General features: G+C 35.2%; 1 protein-coding gene across 2 annotated transcripts in view; it reads right to left on the bottom strand.

Annotated features, from left to right (window-relative positions):
- The window catches only part of LOC102804728 (calpain-B-like), a 50,731-nt gene that overhangs the window by 18,582 nt on the left and 11,122 nt on the right, over positions 1–21,027 (bottom strand). For both annotated transcript variants that reach the window (XM_085493983.1, XM_085493991.1), the window contains exons 3-5: positions 4,388–4,457; positions 1,775–2,018; positions 1,044–1,296 (exon numbers count right to left, since the gene is read on the bottom strand). In XM_085493983.1, coding sequence (XP_085350109.1) covers positions 1,044–1,296; positions 1,775–2,018; positions 4,388–4,457 — 567 coding nt within the window. The remainder of the gene's footprint in view (positions 1–1,043; positions 1,297–1,774; positions 2,019–4,387; positions 4,458–21,027) is intronic.

Raw genomic sequence — 21,027 nt, 5'->3', positions numbered from 1 at the left:
TTACCTTCTTAACTCCTGTAATACTGTACACATGGTAACATTACCTTTGTAACTCCTGTAATACTGTACACATGGTAACATTACCTTCTTAACCCCTGTAATACTGTACACATGATAACATTACCTTCTTAACTCCTGTGATACTGTACAAATGGTAACATTACCTTCTTAACTCCTGTAACTGTACACATGGTAACATTACCTTCTTAACCCCTGTAATACTGTGCACATGATAACATTACCTTCTTAACTTCTGTAATACTGTACACATGGTAACATTACCTTCTTAACTCCTGTAATACTGTACACATGGTAACATTACTTTGTAACCCCTGTAATACTGTACACATGGTAACATTACCTTCTTAACCCCTATAATACTGTGCACATGATAACATTACCTTCTTAACTCCTGTAATACTGTACACATGGTAACATTACCTTCTTAACTCCTGTGTAATACTGTACACATGGTAACATTACCTTTGTAACTCCTGTAATACTGTACACATGGTAACATTACCTTCTTAACTCCTGTAATACTGTACACATGGTAACATTACCTTCTTAATCCCTGTAATACCGTACACATGGTAACATTACCTTCTTAACCCCTGTAATACTGTACACATGGTAACATTACCTTCTTAACTCCTGTAATACTGTACACATGGTAACATTACCTTCTTAACTCCTGTAATACTGTACACATGGTAACATTACCTTCTTAACTCCTGTAATACTGTACACATGGTAACATTACCTTCTTAATCCCTGTAATACCGTACACATGGTAACATTACCTTCTTAACCTCTGTAATACTGTACACATGGTAACATTACCTTCTTAACTCCTGTAATACTGTACACATGGTAACATTACCTTCTTAACTCCTGTAATACTGTATGCATGGTAACATTACCTTCTTAACTCCTGTAATACTGTACACATGGAAACATTACCTTCTTAACCCCTGTAATACTGTACACATGGTAACATTACCTTCTTAACTCCTGTAATACTGTACACATGGTAACATTACCTTCTTAACTCCTGTAATACTGTATGCATGTCCCATAATTAAACCATTGTCTTGTTTTGCCTCCAGTTGATGAGGATTGGCATTGATAGAACATCCCATCAACGAGGACCTCTCAAATGCAGTTTTCATGATGTAGAAGAGATTCTTTGGCTCTTTGCCTCTTAGATCAAAAACTTCTGCCACACCTCCAGTGAAGTCTTCCATGGCCTCAATTGTAGTACCACCTTTCAATGCTTCATACGAACCGTGCATTCTATGAAAGAAACATTTCAAACCGCACACTGAGTATTGAGTATCCCACATAAACAAAATCACTTTGCTTTGGAAGACCCCTACATTTCAATCTTTCATCATGATTGGTCAAAATGTGTTCAATCATCACAACTGATTGTGCTTAATTTGCCATTTCAAATTTATAGAACTTTCATGTTGATTTTACATGTATATTCAAAACATTTACAGCTTTGTGAAAACAAATGTAATTCCTTTATCAATAAATATATAAACTTGCCCTCATTCATAGATTCTGGCTATAGTTTGTGAAAAATACATTGGAATGTGTAATAGATGTTTATTACATAAACTAAATTAATCTCAAAGTCCCTATATAAATGTCACCAAACAATACAATAATATATCTAAGCCAAATTTGGTTGGCACAAATTGGTCAAAAGTGAGAACTGTAAATGCAGTGTTCAAGAAAGATATTTTTTATTAATTGTATAACTTACTTGGCATAGGCCTTTTCAATTAAGGCACTCCAAAATTCATTTTTTTCAGTAGAATGTAGAAAAACCAGTCTACCATGATAACACGGAAGTCTGTCATCGACACAGACAGTTGTCCATACTCCATATCTCCAGAACTGGAAACGTACAATTCCAGCATCAAATGACTGATCTTGTGGAATAACTCTATACAGAAGCTTAGAGTCCATAGACAAAGACGCAATGGCTGCTAAGAACCAACAGTCACCTAGTAGAAATCAGACAATATTTGACACAAAATTTAAAATAATTTGTTCAGGAAAAGCAGCACAATGAGATTGCTTGCCATGCAACCTGAACCATGATCAGCTTTATCATACACATTTTCAAACCTGAGAAGTTTTGAACTAATTGATTACACTTACAAGATGGTGTACAATATGGTCTGAGCACAACTTTACATTTAGCTGGCCTAAAGCTGTAGAATATTTCATTTTCTCTTGGAAATAATTTTCATTATTTTTGCTGAAGGGATGATTCAGTAAATACAAGCCATGCATGGCACAGTCCCCGTTAGTTATCGAATTTAAGATATATAGTTTTGTTTGTAGTAATATAGCTGGAATATAAACATGTCAGGAATATGATTATGATGATTGTTTAACATTAAAATGATTGACATTTGTATCTGATCGTCAAACTAGTATTGAGAGATATTGCTCTTGAATAGCATTAATTAAAACAAAATCAGCCATTTTGAATACATGTATAATGAATATATAAAATTTGAACATAATCAGTCAAAGCATGTCAGAGATATGGCACTACAGCTGCATTCATGAATACAAAATGGCCACGAGTCGGCCATTTTAAATCTGATCTGAAAAATAAAATGACGTGCATCAGGAACCCATAATGTCTAATGTATGTACCAAGTTTGAACGAGATCCATCCATAAATGCCAGAAATGCTTAATATTTGATGTTTTTCAGCACAAAAATGACCACCATTCGGCCATTTTGATTAGGATCGTCAAACCAATATATCCGTCTATCTATGACATGATGTATAAAGAATATTTAAAATTTGAACATAATCAGTAAAAACAAGTCAGAGATGTGGGTCTAGAAGCTGCCAGTCGGCCATTTTGAATCTTACATGTATCCGAAAAAACAATATGATGTGCATCAAGGTCCTATAATGTCTAACCTATATACCAATTTTGAACAAAATCAAGCATTTTTCGGCTGTTTACAGATGGATTTTGCACAAAAATGGACGCCGTTCAGCCATCTTGAATCAGATCTTGAAACGAATTGACATGCATATGTATAATATCATGTATGATGTATGTGTGCAGTTTGACTGATTGGTTCAGGTATTTCTAAGATACAGGTCCGGATGGACGCACGGAGGTCAAAACATAAGTCCGAACGGGGACTAAAAGTCCAGCGAATATACCTTTTTTTCTATATTTTTCATTCACCTCATCAAAAATCAGTGAAACTAAATTCCATACAAAAGTCTTTTCAGCAAACAAAAATTAATTACAGCTAAAATAAAAGTATTTTACAGTAGCTTGTTTAAAAACTGCAACATATCTAAAATGTACAAAGGAATCTGCCTAAATATTAGAAACGTTGGTAATAATATCAGTCGATTATTCATGACAATGATACTCTGTTTAAAAAATTTTATGAAAATACAAGTCTTGCAGATTGCCAGCGTGGACTGTACTGCATACAGTGTATCTCTCCATCAAAATCTACGTCTTCAGCAGGCTTATGATTTTACACATGGTCACAAATTTTTTGAATTGATTTTATCAGTTTTCCAAATTTGTCAACCTACAGATGATTCCACAGCACTGGTTGGCCATTAAGGTTCGAAACTGATGTATGAAGCATTTTTTTGTCCTCAGGTAAAAGCTGTAGCAAGCCACACACCCACACATATCAAAGGTGGTGTCATCAATCATGGGCCTCATGGTGAGTAATGGTTAACTATAAGTGATGGCAAGACGGTAAGCCTTAGTCTGGCTAAAGTACGGAGTACGAGTAGCATGTATATGTCGGTGTGGTGAATGTAAAAAAATTCTTGTGAACAACCCTAGGAACATTTCAGTCATCAATTTTTTGAATACAAGAAAAACGATTAATGAAATATTCATTTTAAAGGCCGGCTTACACTAGGCAATTCTTTAGAGGCAACATGCTGAGCACTTGCGTAACAATTCAGAGACAGAGACAAAATAACAAATACATGAGGCACCTAACTCTGGTGGCAAAGATTAGACTGATGAAACACCGTCATAATGATTACTCAAACGATGTTGCCTGACCCATCTTGTTGACACAATTGTATCAGATACACAATGCTACTTACGAGGCAATGCACGTGTTACTTGACACATTACTTTGGGAATTGCCTCAAGTATGACTATTTCATGATCTGGTGTTTTTCATGTGATCAGTTGCATGCATATCTTGTTCACACTATGGCGAGATTTAAAATATTTTGAGCATTCCAGATTTGAATAGAAAGCTCTATAAAAGGTGCATCCTTTTGAACTTTCACTTTGCAGATTAGAATGCTGCCTTTATTTAAATATGTATTTCATTAGAATGCATACTATACCTAGTTCACCCTGTGCGATGTCAAATCGACTTGCCCCGCCAACAAACAACTGTGGATTGTCACATATTTCCTGTAACCAAAAAAAAAAAAATTGTAAAAAATAATTTAAATGTTTTTGATATTTTAAAGTCATATAAAACTTGCTAAGATAAGGCTTAATATAAAGCTAACATTCATTAAGCAAGATTTATTCAGTTAAAGTAAGACCATGGCACATGTGTTTGTTTTTAATAATTTTAAACCTAGTTTATTAGGTGTTCTACTCACAATAGAATTTTGAAATTTTCACTCAAGAACAAAGAGGTTTTTTGCTATGCAAGTTAAAAAAGTGAAATTCCACCTCTAAACTGCCATTTACATGTACTATAATGACATTGACATAATATGTACTTTATTTACTTTATTACGAACACGTTTCTATGATTTCAATTGTTGTATTGAATCATTAAAGTATGACTTATGACAATATATACATCTCTGTAAATTACATAATCCAGGCAAGCACATGCATTACTAACAGAGGAAATTGGGGAAATACAGGCATTACTATGGTGACCTATTGGCCAATGTTGAGTTGGTGAAATGTGATGATTGAAGTAAGCAACATCCCATTCTGTTGGGCGCAATGAACTATACATAGGCCAACTGTGAACTTCAATTGTTTACATTTTTGCCAATAAGCATGCACATATCTGACAACAAATGTAATTTACTGATCAGTACTAGTCATTGCTATGACAACATTGTTTAAACAAGCAGCCTGTAGGCTGAGATAGCTCCGCTGTTAGCAATGCATATTGCAATTAAAGAACAGAAGATATCATTAGAAAATGAACATTATGTATAGTATCAAAGCAATCAGACTTGCTGTTTTCAACAAGAATTCAAAAATATCACTTTTTAGCAAAAATTACAAAAATATTCACCAAAATTAGAGAATTACGGATATCATCACAAAATGAACAACTCTGAGAGAGGTCCACATGTAGTACCTATATTCATCAAATTTAAGGAATTGAAGATATCATCATGAAATGAACAAATCTAAATGAAGTCTACATGAGGTACATATACACCAAGTATCAAAGAATTCAGGCTTGTAGTTTTCAAGAAATCAAAATCGACAGACACTAGATGACGACAGTCACTCAGTCACTCGACAAAAACAGCAGAGCTAAAAATAAACAAATCTTGACAGAGGTTCACTCAAGCTATCTAAAAGTTATCCCAAAATGAACTCTAGATGGCGCCTCACCTAAGGGAAACCTGAACATAGCAAAGGTCCAAAGCCAATAAAAAAAAAAAAAAAGCAGCCTATCGGCTGAGATAGCTCCGCTGTTAGCAATGCACATTTCAATTAAAGAACTGAAGACATGATTAGAAAATGAACAATATGAATAGTATCAAAGCAATCAGACTTGAAGAATTGAAGATATCATCACAAAATGAACAAATCTGAGAGAGGTCCACATGTAGTACCTATATATGTAATATCAAAACAATCGTTCTTACAGTTTTCAACAAGAAGTCGAAAATATCACTTTTTACCAAAAATGACAAAAATATTCACCAAAATTAGAGAACTGAAGATATCATCACAAAATGAACAAATCTGAGAAAGGTCTACATGTAGTATCTATATATGTAATATCAAAGCAATTGAACTATTGGTTTTTAACAAGAAGTCGAAAATATCACTTTTTACCAAAAATTACAAAAATATTCACCAAAATTAGAGAATTGAAGATATCATCACAAAATGAACAAATCTGAGAGAGGTTCACATGTAGTACATATATAGGTAATATCAAAGCAATTGGACTTGCGGTTTTTAACAAGAAGTCGAAAATATCACTTTTTACCAAAAAATTACAAAAATATTCACCAAAATAAATTAATTAGAGAATTGAAGATATCATCACAAAACGAACAAATCTGAGAGAGGTCCACATGTAGTACCTATATATGTAATATCAAAACAATCGTTCTTACAGTTTTCAACAAGAAGTCGAAAATATCACTTTTTACCAAAAATGACAAAAATATTCACCAAAATTAGAGAACTGAAGATATCATCACAAAATGAACAAATCTGAGAAAGGTCTACATGTAGTATCTATATATGTAATATCAAAGCAATTGAACTATTGGTTTTTAACAAGAAGTCGAAAATATCACTTTTTACCAAAAATTACAAAAATATTCACCAAAATTAGAGAATTGAAGATATCATCACAAAATGAACAAATCTGAGAGAGGTTCACATGTAGTACATATATAGGTAATATCAAAGCAATTGGACTTGCGGTTTTTAACAAGAAGTCGAAAATATCACTTTTTACCAAAAATGACAAAAATATTCACCAAAATTAGAGAATTGAAGATATCAACATGAAATGAACAAACCTAAGAGAGGTCTACCCAAGGTACATATACACCAAGTATCAAAGCATTCAGGCTTGTAGTTTTCAAGAAGAAGTCGAAAAAGTAAAACATTGACACGGACGACGACGACGGACGACGACGACGGACAATCACTCATATGATAAGCTCCGCTCGACAAAGTCGACAACGGAGCTAAAAATTCAGTAATATGTTTACATGCAATGTCAACACTCAATTAAATGAAACTGACATAGACATGCCTGAGAGGTAGTCAATGGCATGATGCAAATTAAGTTTTTTTCACTATGGGATGATAATTAGAGGTCAATATGTAGTTGGAAAGAGCAGTAAGTGATGGGGATGGCCACGATAAAGTGAAAGGAACCACTACGAAGAGGAATAGACAACTATGTTTATAGAAAGGTCATTACGAGGTGGGAGGGGCTACTCTGAGGTGGAGGGACCACTATATTTGGTAACTGATGAAAAGTACATGTATATTGGGGAAGAAAAATATAAATAGCTTGATGGCTTCAGATACAAGTAATCAATCAGTAGTGACAGTATTGTGCACCCAGGAGTCAATCAGTAGTGACAGTATTGTGGACCCAGGAGGGAGAAACTGCAAGTGTTATTAATGTATTAATTATTAGTGTTAATTTAGCTACAGGTGTGGAATGAATTTCACTAAAATAAAGAAAATGCTGTACTAATAAAGCAACTAGTATGTATTTTGACCCAACAAACTTCTGTCATTTATGTAGTGAAATACGTTACTACGGTAATAGAGTGAATACAGTATTTTGATTATCGATTATTTGTATACAGATATGGTGCAATTATCAACATTTTAATTTCTAAATTTAATTTTAATTTTTTTTTGCAAGAATTGAAACTACATGTATGTATTTGTGTCCACAAACTATTCAGGATATACTGACCTCGTATAACATTACTACTATTGGTGTTACATAATAATAAATGACACAGAAACTAATTCTCACGCTGGGATAGATTCAAACTAAATAAGATAGGAATGATACAACATGGCATCACATATTGTGGACTGTATGACAAGGAGTCACACTGACATGTGATAACATAACTCAAAGTGAATCATTTCGCTGGTATTTCTGGCTATATGCAGGCACCATAAAAACATGATATATTGACCTCATACTGTAGATCACAGCAAGACTCTCGCAAGCCTAATAATAAAATTTATCAAATGCCGTAATGCATTTGTGAAATGTTCAAGGTATTTCAAGTCAGGGCCATAAGACTGTTATAAGTTGCTGTGCCATCTTTTCCATTGTAGATAAATTGACAACGTGACTGACAAGTTGAATGATGTCATGAAATTGCTAACAAATTGTAAGTCATGCTGAGCACAGTCAATAGAAAGTCAACAGCACAGAGCACAAATCAGCATCTTCGAGGCAGGGTACAATATTTACTCGCGACTCAAGAGTTTTTCATAGCGCAAAAATGTTGTACATCACTAGAATAGACTGACTGACATGCACTGTGTTTGAGGTAAAAATGGACAATGAGTGGAATGTGAAGATAGTTTTGAAGAACTAAATGCAGATCAGTATTACTTTGATAACAAATATTAAAATTTTCAAAATTACAAAACTGAAAATTAAGTTCTGCAAAGTCAAAATGATTAGATATTTTATATACTAATTATGACCTAAAGGGTAGGGGATACAAATATCTAAATTGTGTACATTCTGTGGAAGTGAGAGTGAGACATTTGAACATTTTCATGTGATGCAACAAAATTATTCTGGTTAAAGTTCTTCCAGTGTTTCAGAGATGAATTAGTAATGAGGGAAGTGCCAACTCTTGGTGAAATATTATTTGGGGAAGTGACTTAGTCTAGGTTGCAAAACCACTTACTGCTTCTGGCTATTAAAACACACATTTATCTTAGGAGAATGAGAAACCTAAAACCCCACTTCCCAACTTATATAAAGTATAACTATCATCTTGAATACAACAATGCTGTGAATAAAGACAAAATTGAAACACACAGTAATAAGTGGATTAAAATCCACCAAATTGTTATGTCTTGAATGCACTTGTATATTAGTCTGTATATGTACGCAGTGTACTCTGCTTACTGTATGTATTACGAATGATTACCAATAAAAACTTATAAATATAAAAAAACAAGCAGCCTATCGGCTGAGATAGCTCCGCTGTTAGCAATGCACATTTCAATTAAAGAACTGAAGACATCATTAGAAAATGAACAATATGAATAGTATCAAAGCAATCGGACTTACAGTTTTTAACAAAAAGTCGAAAATATCACTTTTTACCAAAAATTACAAAAATATTCACCAAAATAAATTAATTAGAGAATTGAAGATATCATCACAAAACGAACAAATCTGAGAGAGGTCCACATGTAGTACCTATATATGTAATATCAAAGCAATCGGACTTACAGTTTTCAACAAGAAGTCGAAAATATCAGTTTTTACCAAAAATGACAAAAATATTCACCAAAATTAGAGAATTGAAGATATCATCACAAAATGAACAAATCTGAGAGAGGTCCACATGCAGTACCTATATATGTAGTATCAAAGCAATTGGACTTGCGGTTTTTAACAAGAAGTCGAAAATATCAGTTTTTACCAAAAATGACAAAAATATTCACCAAAATTAGAGAATTAAAGATATCATTACAAAATGAACAAATCTGAGAGAGGTCCACATGTAGTACCTATATATGTAATATCAAAGCATTTGCACTTGCGGTTTTTAACAAGAAGTCGAAAATATCAGTTTTTACCAAAAATGACAAAAATATTCACCAAAATTAGAGAATTAAAGATATCATTACAAAATGAACAAATCTGAGAGAGGTCCACATGTAGTACCTATAGATGTAATATCAAAGCAATTGGACTTGCGGTTTTTAACAAGAAGTCGAAAATATCAGTTTTTACCAAAAATGACAAAAATATTCACCAAAATTAGAGAATTAAAGATATCAACATGAAATGAACAAACCTAAGAGAGGTCTACCCAAGGTACATATACACCAAGTATCAAAGCATTTAGGCTTGTAGTTTTCAAGAAGAAGTCGAAAAAGTAAAACATTGACATGGACGACGACGACGACGGACAATCACTCATATGATAAGCTCCGCTCGACAAAGTCGACAGCGGAGCTAAAAAATGTACAATGAGCTTGACAAATTTGTAGTTGTGAAAACAACAAGGCAAGACAGTCAAATATCTAAAAACTGGGGATTTTGACCTCTCCAAGCTGATGAAATCTGCCTATATGCAAATTTTACTACGTGGCAGTGGCATGCATTAATACTATCAAGCCTTATAGCCCTCAGATGAAATGCTTTCAGTTTGCAAACACATTTAGAGCACTTGATTTATTCATTTTAATTAAAAAAAAAAAAGAATATTTGGCCAGAGGGACAGTTTAGATTCTAGGTCAGTCTTATGCATAAAAATTATGGAAGCTGACGCTGACAAGCAATCGACAATAACAGAAGTTTATAAATAAATAAACGCTGCTCGGACTAATAAATAATGATATATAGAAGATAATATTTGGTAATCATAGTCATCATAGTCCTAAATAACTATTAAAAATAGCTAGACGTTTCGAGCAATGGCTCTTTATCGATAGCATAGAAGAAAGTGTAATAACTTACAGGTAAAACATAACGTAACGTAAGAACGCGCATGAACTGTAAGTAGAATCACAAAAAATTCCACAATAGAACAAATAACGCGCCTTAGGTAGTGAGCTCAACAAATGAGTTGAACTGTTTGTTAATACCATGGGGTTCTTTAGTTCCAAGGCGGAATATAGTTTCCTCCTCGACACGCCTGAGCTGATTTTCGTTGCCATTGACAACACATACACCAGAAATAGACATATCTGTAATATTATGTCCACTAGAATTAAAATGAAGTGAAACCGGATAATAATGATTTTTCTGTCTAGTTTGCCGTAGATGCTCAGCAAACCGATCACCCGGTCGACGAACTGTAGAACCAATGTAAAGTTTCCCGCATTTAATACATGAAATGCAATATACAACATTTATAGTGATACAACTGAACAGATATTTGACCTCAACATCTCCCTTGGGACCAAATATACGATTAGAGTCTGTAATAAAAGGACAAGTATTACACCTAGGACGATTACACAGGACAGAACCATATTTCTCAGGGTCCCCCCTTTCTCCCGTATGCACCAATAACCTCCTTAAATTAGTGTCACGGCGCCAGGCAGTACTAGGCATTAGTGGAAACGTAGAACTTGTCTCCTCGCTGGTCTGTAAAATGTGAAAATGTTTGTACATAATGTTTTTAATCCTGACATTTAAAGGATGGTACGTAAGTGCCAAAATTACACGATCCTGATTGTCACGGGAAACCGTAGATCCAATACAATCCGTTCTTGACATTGACACAACCTTGGCCAATGCTTTCCCAGTGACATTACGAGGATAACCCAGTTTTGTGAAAAAATTACATAAATTCCTCGCCTGGTTACGGAAATCAGTATCATCGCTGCAAATACGACGTACCCGGAGTAACTGTGAGTAAGGTATGGAGTCCTTCATTCTAGTAGGATGTGATGATTTATACTGTAAATAACAATGTGAATCAGTAGGTTTTGTGTAAATTGATGTAGAAATGCGATCACCATCTACCTTAGTAGAAATATCGAGAAATGGTAGTGTTATTTCTGATATCTCATGTGTGTATTGTATGGCAGGATTAAAGTTGTTAACAAAGTCAATGAACTGTAATAACTCATCCCGACTGCTTGACATGGCACCAAAGCCATCATCAATGTACCTGACATAAAATTCAGGTTTAGTGCCTTGAAAGGATGAAAAAATTAACTCCTCTTGATATGACATGAATAAACATGCATAGCTCGGACCAAAACAACTGCCCATAGCCACACCTCGTTTCTGTATATAATGTTTACCATTAAAAGAAAAACAATTCCCGTTCAAAACTAATTCCGCTAAGCGCACCAACACAAACGTAGCAGGATCCTTAACTGCCCTTTTATTCAGAAAATGCTGTAAAGCCAACAGTCCATCAGTGTGCGGGATAGATGTATAAAGTGATTTTACATCCATAGAAAACAAAAATCTGGGTTTATCCGGTGTGAAACGAAATAACTCTAGTTTCCTAAGTGCATCATTAGTATCCTGAACATACGTAGGCTGTGACGCAACAATTGGTCTCAACATTAAACTATATTCCGCCTTGTTGAGCTCACTACCTAAGGCGCGTTATTTGTTCTATTGTGGAATTTTTTGTGATTCTAACTTATAGTTCATGCGCGTTCTTACGTTCCTATGTTCTACCTGTACGTTATTACACTTTCTTCTATGCTATCGATAAAGAGCCATTGCTCGAAACGTCTAGCTATTTTTAATAGTTATTTAGGACTACGATTACCAAATATTATCTTCTATATGACAATAACAGAATGTGTGCACTGACGCTAAGTATATTAAAAATTACGCCAATGCCCATGTTTAGATATTGTATTACAATATAGTACATTATGCTATTGTGACCAAAAATAAAAGCATATTAATACGAACACAATTCAACAAATTTGAAGAACAAAATGACAAAATGGCAGCAGAATAAACGGTACAGTAAATCAATATGCATAATTATGTACATCTTTATGTTTAGTTGGAATGAAATCAATCAGTCATTCCTCTGACAAACCAAATGCAGTAGTTCATTCTATAACTCATTTAAAATGACAAAACAACCAATAATATATTGCCTAATATACTGTGATCTCACAATATAAAGAATTATATATTTAAGCTATACAATACAAATTATGAATTTTAAAATTTTGACAGATACAATTTTGATTACCAAGACATTTTGTACTTTATTATCAGACGTGTCTGCATAATAATTTTTGAACTGTCACTCTGTAACCTTATCACTACCTTATTAATTATAGACACGTACCATGGGAATAACGTACATGTGTTTTATGACTTGATTTACAACTACCGCACACTGTACAAGCCATTCTAATAATAATATATATTGCTGTGGATGCGAAAGGCTACTACAATACTTTGAACAATTTCTATAAATGTCCTTTTCATGGCAATGAGGAGACATGACAAAGTCCCTGTTGGTTCAATAGTTAACACAGCTAAAATGAGACTTGAAAAACATGAAAGAAAAAAAAATTAATATGCATGACCCGAGTGTATAATCAAATGTAGTTAAGAATACAATCTAGTCAAGGCATATGTCAGTCATTCGGACAATATAACTAATCTGCAAAACATTATGGTCCCATTATCGGAATGGCAGAAACGCTTGATTATGATGAATTGTCAGCATAAATATGGCCGCTATTCGGCCATCTTGAATCTGATCATCAAACAAATATATGAACATAATGATGTATTTACATTATTGGTCAAGGGATGTCAGAAAAAATGGCTCCTGAACAAGGTTGACTCGTGTGGCTCACCTAGCAATGAAATTCAATGCTACTAGGGGTTTATATTAACAGAATGTAATTTCCAAGCATGGTGGCTTACTATGATTGATACCTGACAATATGTTACATTACAAGACCTAAAGGCACACATGCACTTACCAACAACAGTCAAGCATATAAACACATCTCCACATCATATCAATGTTCAATGTGTCTGATTGCATAATTAACAGTGCAATTAAAAATTCATCGAAGAACCATGGACATTTAAATGCATAGTGCATGTGACAGTAAATGTTTCACATTACACAATCTGAAATTCACAGGATGTATTCGGATGACCTGCATAAGATATTTTAACTATGGATATTCACTTGCAGTGTAACTTAGTCGTATTCGTAATCTTGTTTTTTTTTGTGGCATGAAACATCAGAAATGTAAAGACAGGATTGATGCACCTTGTATGCTTTCTTTTGTAATCATAATAGTTTTGGAAAACTAAATATTTAAAAGTGATAACAAGTTTAGGGTTTTTACAGTACCCTCCTAATTTTATAGCATTATATCAGTAACAGCATCAGAAGCCAAAGCCACACAAATACCTACAAAGGGATTATAATAGTCATGCATCATAGGAGAATTGCAGCTGACAGCTATAAAACCACAACTTATGGCATTGTCAAATTTTCCAACATAAATTGTATCTGTAAGTAATTTCACCCATACAATTAGCGCGACAGCTGTGAAATTCTTGTTTCTGCTAAAGTCATTTTGTCCGTGATTATCTATAGAAAGAAAAAGTCAAATGACATTACCATAATTTCAAATCCAGGATTATAATTCTTATGTAACTTTTGAAACAAATGTTCAAGCATCAGTAATGTGTCATACATGTAGGTTATACCAATGCAAAGTTTGAATAAAATTGGAAAAGCAAGCCACAGAAATGGGTACGCACAGATTTTTACCCAAAACTGATCATGTCCGCACATTGTCCTTATAGCATCTATGTACAAAGTTTCATTGAAATTTTATAATAAGTAAAAAAATACTCATCATGCAAATTAGGTAATCAATATGCATTAGTGGAACAAACACATGCACACAATATAACTGAAAAAACTCCTATTATGTTCTTCACAAACAAGTAAAAAATGGCATTGTATAGACACATAGAACACAAGACCTGTCTCAGAATATATCGTTAATTTTTAAAATAGGCTCCTGTATTCATGATATGCTGCTTGCTAACCAGTGAAGCCATAATTGGATGTTACATGCCTTGTTGTGATGTTGCATGCCTTGTTGTGATGTTGCATGCCAATAATGGGATGTTGCATGCCAATAATAGGATGTTGCATGCCTTGTTGTGATGCTGCATACCAAAATGGGATGTTGCATGCCAAAATAGGATGTTGCATGCCAAAATAGGATGTTGCATGCCATAATTGGATTTTGCATGCCTTGTTGTAATGTTGCATGCCTTGTTGTGATGTTGCATGCCATAATGGATGCAGCATGCAAAAACGCGACTGAGACCCACAGTCATTAGTGATCTGTACACACTATATTGATATGCTAATTAAATGTACACCTGGTTATGCCAGTACAGTATGCATTGTTATAAAAGAAATGTAATTCAATAAAATGTTGTCAGTATTCTATAAGCCTTGGTCATGTTTGTGTCTTGTCATTGTACGGGTCCACCCCAGAATACCACAATTAGAAGATATAGTTTTCTAATATACATATATGGTAATTGGCGTACATAACCTATCAAACCTGACAAAATAACTATTAGAGTCACGCTCAGGATCAGCAACCAATCACCATTATAGAAAAGCTCGAAATACATTGTAAAGTGAACAATTTGAACACGCAACATAAAATTCAAATAATTAAATGGTAGATATATAGAGCAGGTCTCTATATCCTATTCAAGTTCAAATCAAGTTCATGACCTATGTGGTATTCAATGCCTGTAGACAGACACATTACTTGAGACTCTTGATTTTAATACAAGTATGTAGGTCAAGTTATATTGTACCCCCCCCCCTAACTACTATGGAAATTGACATGCCTGAGCTAAGACATGTAATAGACAGACTAACAGTGCTGTTCTTTTCATCTACATGTAATGCATGTAATGTTAAGCTTGAACACACACAAATGATCGAAATAATGACCATAATGACCTTGAATGTTTACACTGAAGTTCTACACTACACAATACATACAAGAGGCACACTTTCTTTGCACTGTAAATGTATTTCATGTTTGGGTGAAATATCCACAGAAATGAAAAATGCCACTCAAATGGACACTTTGAAACGTTCCACAATGTTTTTGTTTTTTCAAAATATTTTTGTGCCAGACGACGATTCTGGACATTGAGTGTCACTGTTGTCTCTCCTGACTTTTTCTTTTTTGTCCACAGAAGTCATATTCATGTTCGGGACTACATGACAGGGCTGTGTGGCCATCTCTCTGTCAAATGGCAATTTTAATGTGCTATCCTGACGTCAACCAGGCTCGGTCGCACCTGCGGACCTTTATCAAGGTCCCCCCAAAGTCGCATTCGTTAGTGAATGAATCTCGGCCAGTGGAATTGGCCTTCCCATTGAGTCTCTGGCACACTCACCCAGGGTAGGGGTCGACCCTTTGATATTCAGCCTAAGGTAGGATTTGAACTTGGGTCTACCGATCATAAATCTGAAGCGACAACCACTATGCTACCAGTGACCGGTTTTTAAATGTTTAACAAAAGTAGAATTCATGATAAATTACTACTTTGCTTTAGCTAATTATATATTCATATCCGTTGAGCATGAACAGTGACAGCATTCAAAGAAGCGTAACTCAAACAAACCATGGACCATCTTCATCTAAGCTTCAAACAATGAAAAGAATGACAGAACAAGCAAAGTATACAGAATCCAGACAGTGCCTCCGCCATGTGCTATGGTGTTTCCAAGGCTATGGCCTTGTCATAAATACTCAGTACTACAGTCATCACATAGCATGTGTTATGAAAAATGTATTTTATATGCATTGCTTATGTCACTATTGGTCTCATATTGAGCACAACCCAGCATGATGACTATAGCCCTTTAACAAGTCAAATCATAGACCTGGTTTCTAGCCTGTGACCCAATTTCTGCACTGGTACAGTTACATGTACATGTACACTGCTCTCAATGGTACTCGTTATTATATACAGAAACACAGACTAGAGACACTGGGTAGCAATAGTAATTACGGTAACAGAATTTTGTGTCTTCATTGTGTGCCACCAGCCAATCAATCATAGTCAATTTAGTTATCATTTATAGGGAGTTTTGTATTGCTAAATCACACAGTCATGTTGACGAATGCTGTTTCCCAATTGCATAAGGATCGAGACAAACATCAAATGAATGAACAGACAGAAAAGGATTTTATAAAGAGAAGTAGGATTAATTCCTGTTTCTTTTCTGTTTCTTTTCAATTGAACTTTAATAGTTGGAGACTGTAAAAGTAGAGTAGTATGAAAATAAATCAATCTAAATTTGTTAATGTTGTCTTTACTAAAAATTACATAAATATTAAAAATATTGTCATGAAACAAACACATCTGAGAGAGGTCCACCCAAGGTACATACCGGTATATACAAAGTATCAAAGCAATTGAACTTGCAGTTTTCGAGCAGTCAAAAATGTAAAAATTTTACACTGACACAAAATGACTGACAATCACTGCTATGATCAACTCGACCTGATTTCGTCAACAGCAGAGTTAAAAAAAAATGTCTATAATCACAGCTCTATTAAGTCGTGTTCAGGCTACACTAAGATTTAAGCTAATCTCATATGATTGCACAATTGCGTTCCCGGAGGCCTAAGGAACGCCCAAACCTGTTAAGAATATGGAAATATTTTTAACTATGATTACTCAGTACAGTAACTAGGAAGGAATACATGTTAGTTCAATGGTTATAAAACAATGCTAATTCAGAAAGTGCAGATTACAGAATAACAAAAAGTCATCATCTTCAGTCAATTTTTCCCCCCAAGAATAATGTCTTTGGATGTGCTCACATTGAGTGTCATGTTGGAAATGGCATACCGAAATGAATAGTTATGAATATAGTAGTAAATCTTTCAAATAGACATTGAATACAATGGTGTTTTAGTTGCTTAGCGCAAGCTAAGCGCTCGCATACATGCTTCATTAGCCTATATACAGTGTTAGGGATCTGAAAAATGGATCAGAATTAACCTGTTCTTAGTATTTCATAGCCCATTCATGGGCTAATGTTTTTTCCTTTTAGCCCTGTTTTAAGGAGCAGTGCGTGAACACAACAATTGCTGCTTTAATAAGAGAATTGTGAAGAACAAACACACATTTCTCTATGCCTGTGGCCAAGTTATCAATGTAAACAAGTGTCAACATAAAAGGTCAAGTACCCTATGCAACTAGAAAATACAAGTGCTTTAAGGCTTGTCATTATTACCACTGAACAAACAGGAAAGAGTTCTTGAGACCCCTTTACGTCTCATCCATTACCTGAACCCTAACTCTCAATAATTACAAGTAACCTGTAGAATACTGTGTGGGTAATATTTTTTATATTGATTTTTGTTGCATTTGCAGCAAATAGTTACCAAACAATGAGAAATCTATAGGATTGAATATACCCCACAGCTGGCTTCACATACATTGTTCATAGTTCATATGGTGCTTACACCAGGATTTAATTACAGCACCTAGGCGGTATGTGGTTACAGCTTAATGTTCGAGTAATCGCAAGAAATTGACATGACAATAGAAATTCATTAAAGACTGCCACTCCCATGCAATTAACAGCGAGTGAAATTCCTGGGATTGAAACATATATTTTGAAGTCACTGGTGTAGGCAACGAATAACTGCAAGTTGACATAAAGACGAGGTAGTTTATTTAATCAGTGGTCAACTAGAGGCTGAAATTATAATTAATTTGTTTATTTCAATTTCTCCTGACGTCAAATAGAATACACTGGTGAAACACGGTAGTAACTGTGGGTGAAAGGATGTTTTGGGGTGTAGTTTACATTGTATATAGAGTGGTAGGGTCGGGTGTAATGTGTTCATTTCCAACTATTATGAAGTCACGTAGAATTTCACTTAATTTATTTTTTCTGACATGTTTTCAAGCATTACATGTGAATCCAATTTTCACTGCGCTGTGTCTCAATAGAGTATGAGGGAAATGGCATATTCACTGGAATTTATTTCAGGGGAAAAATGTTTTCAGTGATAATGAAGTATTATGACAGATACCCTCCCCGTGGCTTTCATTGCGTATGGAAGTTATTTTCACGAGTGATGCGGTGTATCCTGCTGCCGTACTTTCACGAGCGAAGCCACGGGGAGGGTGTGGGGTTCTGTTATTATACACATGTCCCATATTTGATTATTTCATATTAAAAAAAGAACGTGCAACAAACCGGGATAGAAATTTAGATCGGGGAACCCAATTGCCCATTAATATGCTCCAAGACAGTGCTGCGACCTAGCAACGCTTGTCAGTGTAGAACGCGTGTCGCTGTACGTGTGAAAATAAAATAATCAGACGTCTAATTTAAGTCATTGTCCGAATAAATAACTCGTGGATGTTTAAGCGCGGTGGTCGTAGCGCAGCGCGTGTTCGAATTTCATGTAAATAAACAATGTATTTTACACGCGTTGTATACGTCGCTATGAGTCCCATATTGAACAGGACGCGACACGACGACTGTCGCCCTTTAGTTGGGACCACGACAGAACCAGAACTTAAACTGGGCGACTACGATACACGGTTGATGTTGAAGTTAAAAGTTCCTCCACAGATCTGTGCATTGGCAAACATGCCGTGCAACTGCAGTACTCCACTGACGGAATGACTTTCGTTGAAATCGGTCGTCGCTGACTCGTGAGCTGCACACTACAACCTCGTTTGTGATGTTGCTTGCTTGTCGTGGATGGACTGAGTCTTGGTTACCGGTTAAATTTTGCTAATTTGGCGTTGGTAATCTTTATTTGGAACCGAGTAACGCCGCAACGTCGCCAACAGAAACCTCATGGTATATCGATGTTGATGGTTGCGGCTCCATATTAATCGGAGATTTCACTGCGGGTCCAGACAGCGGGTGGATCTTCCGAGAGCCCTTCAAGATTTATAAAACTCAGATTCCAGGTGGTCAACAAACATTAAGTTCTCCCAATCCTAGTATTCTATGTGATGTACATCTAACATGCCAAAAATGCTGGTGAACGATTTGAACCTGACAAAAATACTTGAAATAGATACCAGGAAGGGGAGGGGGGTAAAAGAAAAGTTATATAACATTTTATTATTCAATAATTTATTAAAATACATAAGTTTGTCCAACTCCCTGTGATACAACACCTAAGACATAGCTCATTGTACTCGGCTTGAGTGTGGGCAAAAAGTTACTATTTGAATTTTTGATATCTGTTTTCATTAATGAGAAAGTTGACCCCGAAGTTAGAGTAACTGTTCAGCAAGAATGGCTTTTTAACTCTTCTGTGATTTTTTTTGGCTTGGCTGATTTTGTCACGGTTCATACTTGACAGGCAGGTCGTACCATCACTAATTGGAAAAACAATCCTGACCCACCGCTACCATGGCAACAGCCAAAGTCTTGTAATAGCAGTGCCCAAATGATCATGCCTTTTATTGTGGCTACGTTGCGCACTGGTAAGAGATCACCGGCGCCGACATTGTTACCACTGTCAACGGAATCCCAACGCAGCTTTGAACTTTGAATAAAATGTAAATGCTGCCTCCAATCTAGAAAATACTATCGCAAAACGGTTGGAAATAATACATTTAACGGCTGAATACGTCCTAACAATAAAATAAAGTGACTTCTAATGACTGCCATGTTATTTTGCGAACCTCGTATAAGGTGCCCGGTTTTAGTTATAAACAGACGTTAGCTTCACGTTCATGTCCCTTCCATGATAACAGCCGAAAACATATTGCTTGTTTTTTACCGGTTTTCATTGGCAACCGAAGTATTTTTATTTTGTAAACAAATTTTCGTCTGCTATTTTTATTCAGTTCAAATCGTTCAGCAACATTTTTGGCATATTAGGTGTACATCACATGGAATACTACGATTGAGAGAACTTGATGTATGTTGACTGATTTTTATCATAGTACGAAGTACCAGGAAGTTACTCAGTTCCAAATAAAGATTACCAACGTCAAATGAGCAACATTTGACTGGTAATCAAGATTCATGTAATCCATGGCTAACAAGCAACATCACAAGCGAAGTTGTAGCATGCGGTACTAGTAAGTCATTCCGTCAGTGGAGTACCGCAGTACTGTAAAATGACTAATTTTCACTGGGTTTAAATTTCACTGATTTACCATTTCAGGCATATTCAGTGGGTTTTAAATTCACGGTTTCGTCATTTAGATAATGTGTTCTATGCTAAATTTTACATATTCACTGTGTTTTAATTTAGCGCATTTTTCCAGTCAGCGAAATAAGCTAAATTAAAACACAGTGAATAATTACCCCCTTTACAGTAACACGGCATGTTTGCCATCAGCATTGTATTCAAACGAATCACGTGGTGTGCCGATCTCGTTCAAACCCGGGATTCGATCAATAGGGGAGTCCCAATTAGAAAAACACATTGCAAATCATGCAAGTTCAACATTTTCAAACCAATATACTAAAACAGAAATGCTCAGAGATGCAAATGAAGGATA

The sequence above is a fragment of the Saccoglossus kowalevskii genome, chromosome 2 (genome assembly GCF_978046115.1).
Source record: "Saccoglossus kowalevskii chromosome 2, keSacKowa6.1, whole genome shotgun sequence".
Taxonomy (NCBI): Eukaryota; Metazoa; Hemichordata; class Enteropneusta; family Harrimaniidae; genus Saccoglossus; species Saccoglossus kowalevskii.
This window is presented reverse-complemented; position numbering and strand designations above follow the sequence as displayed.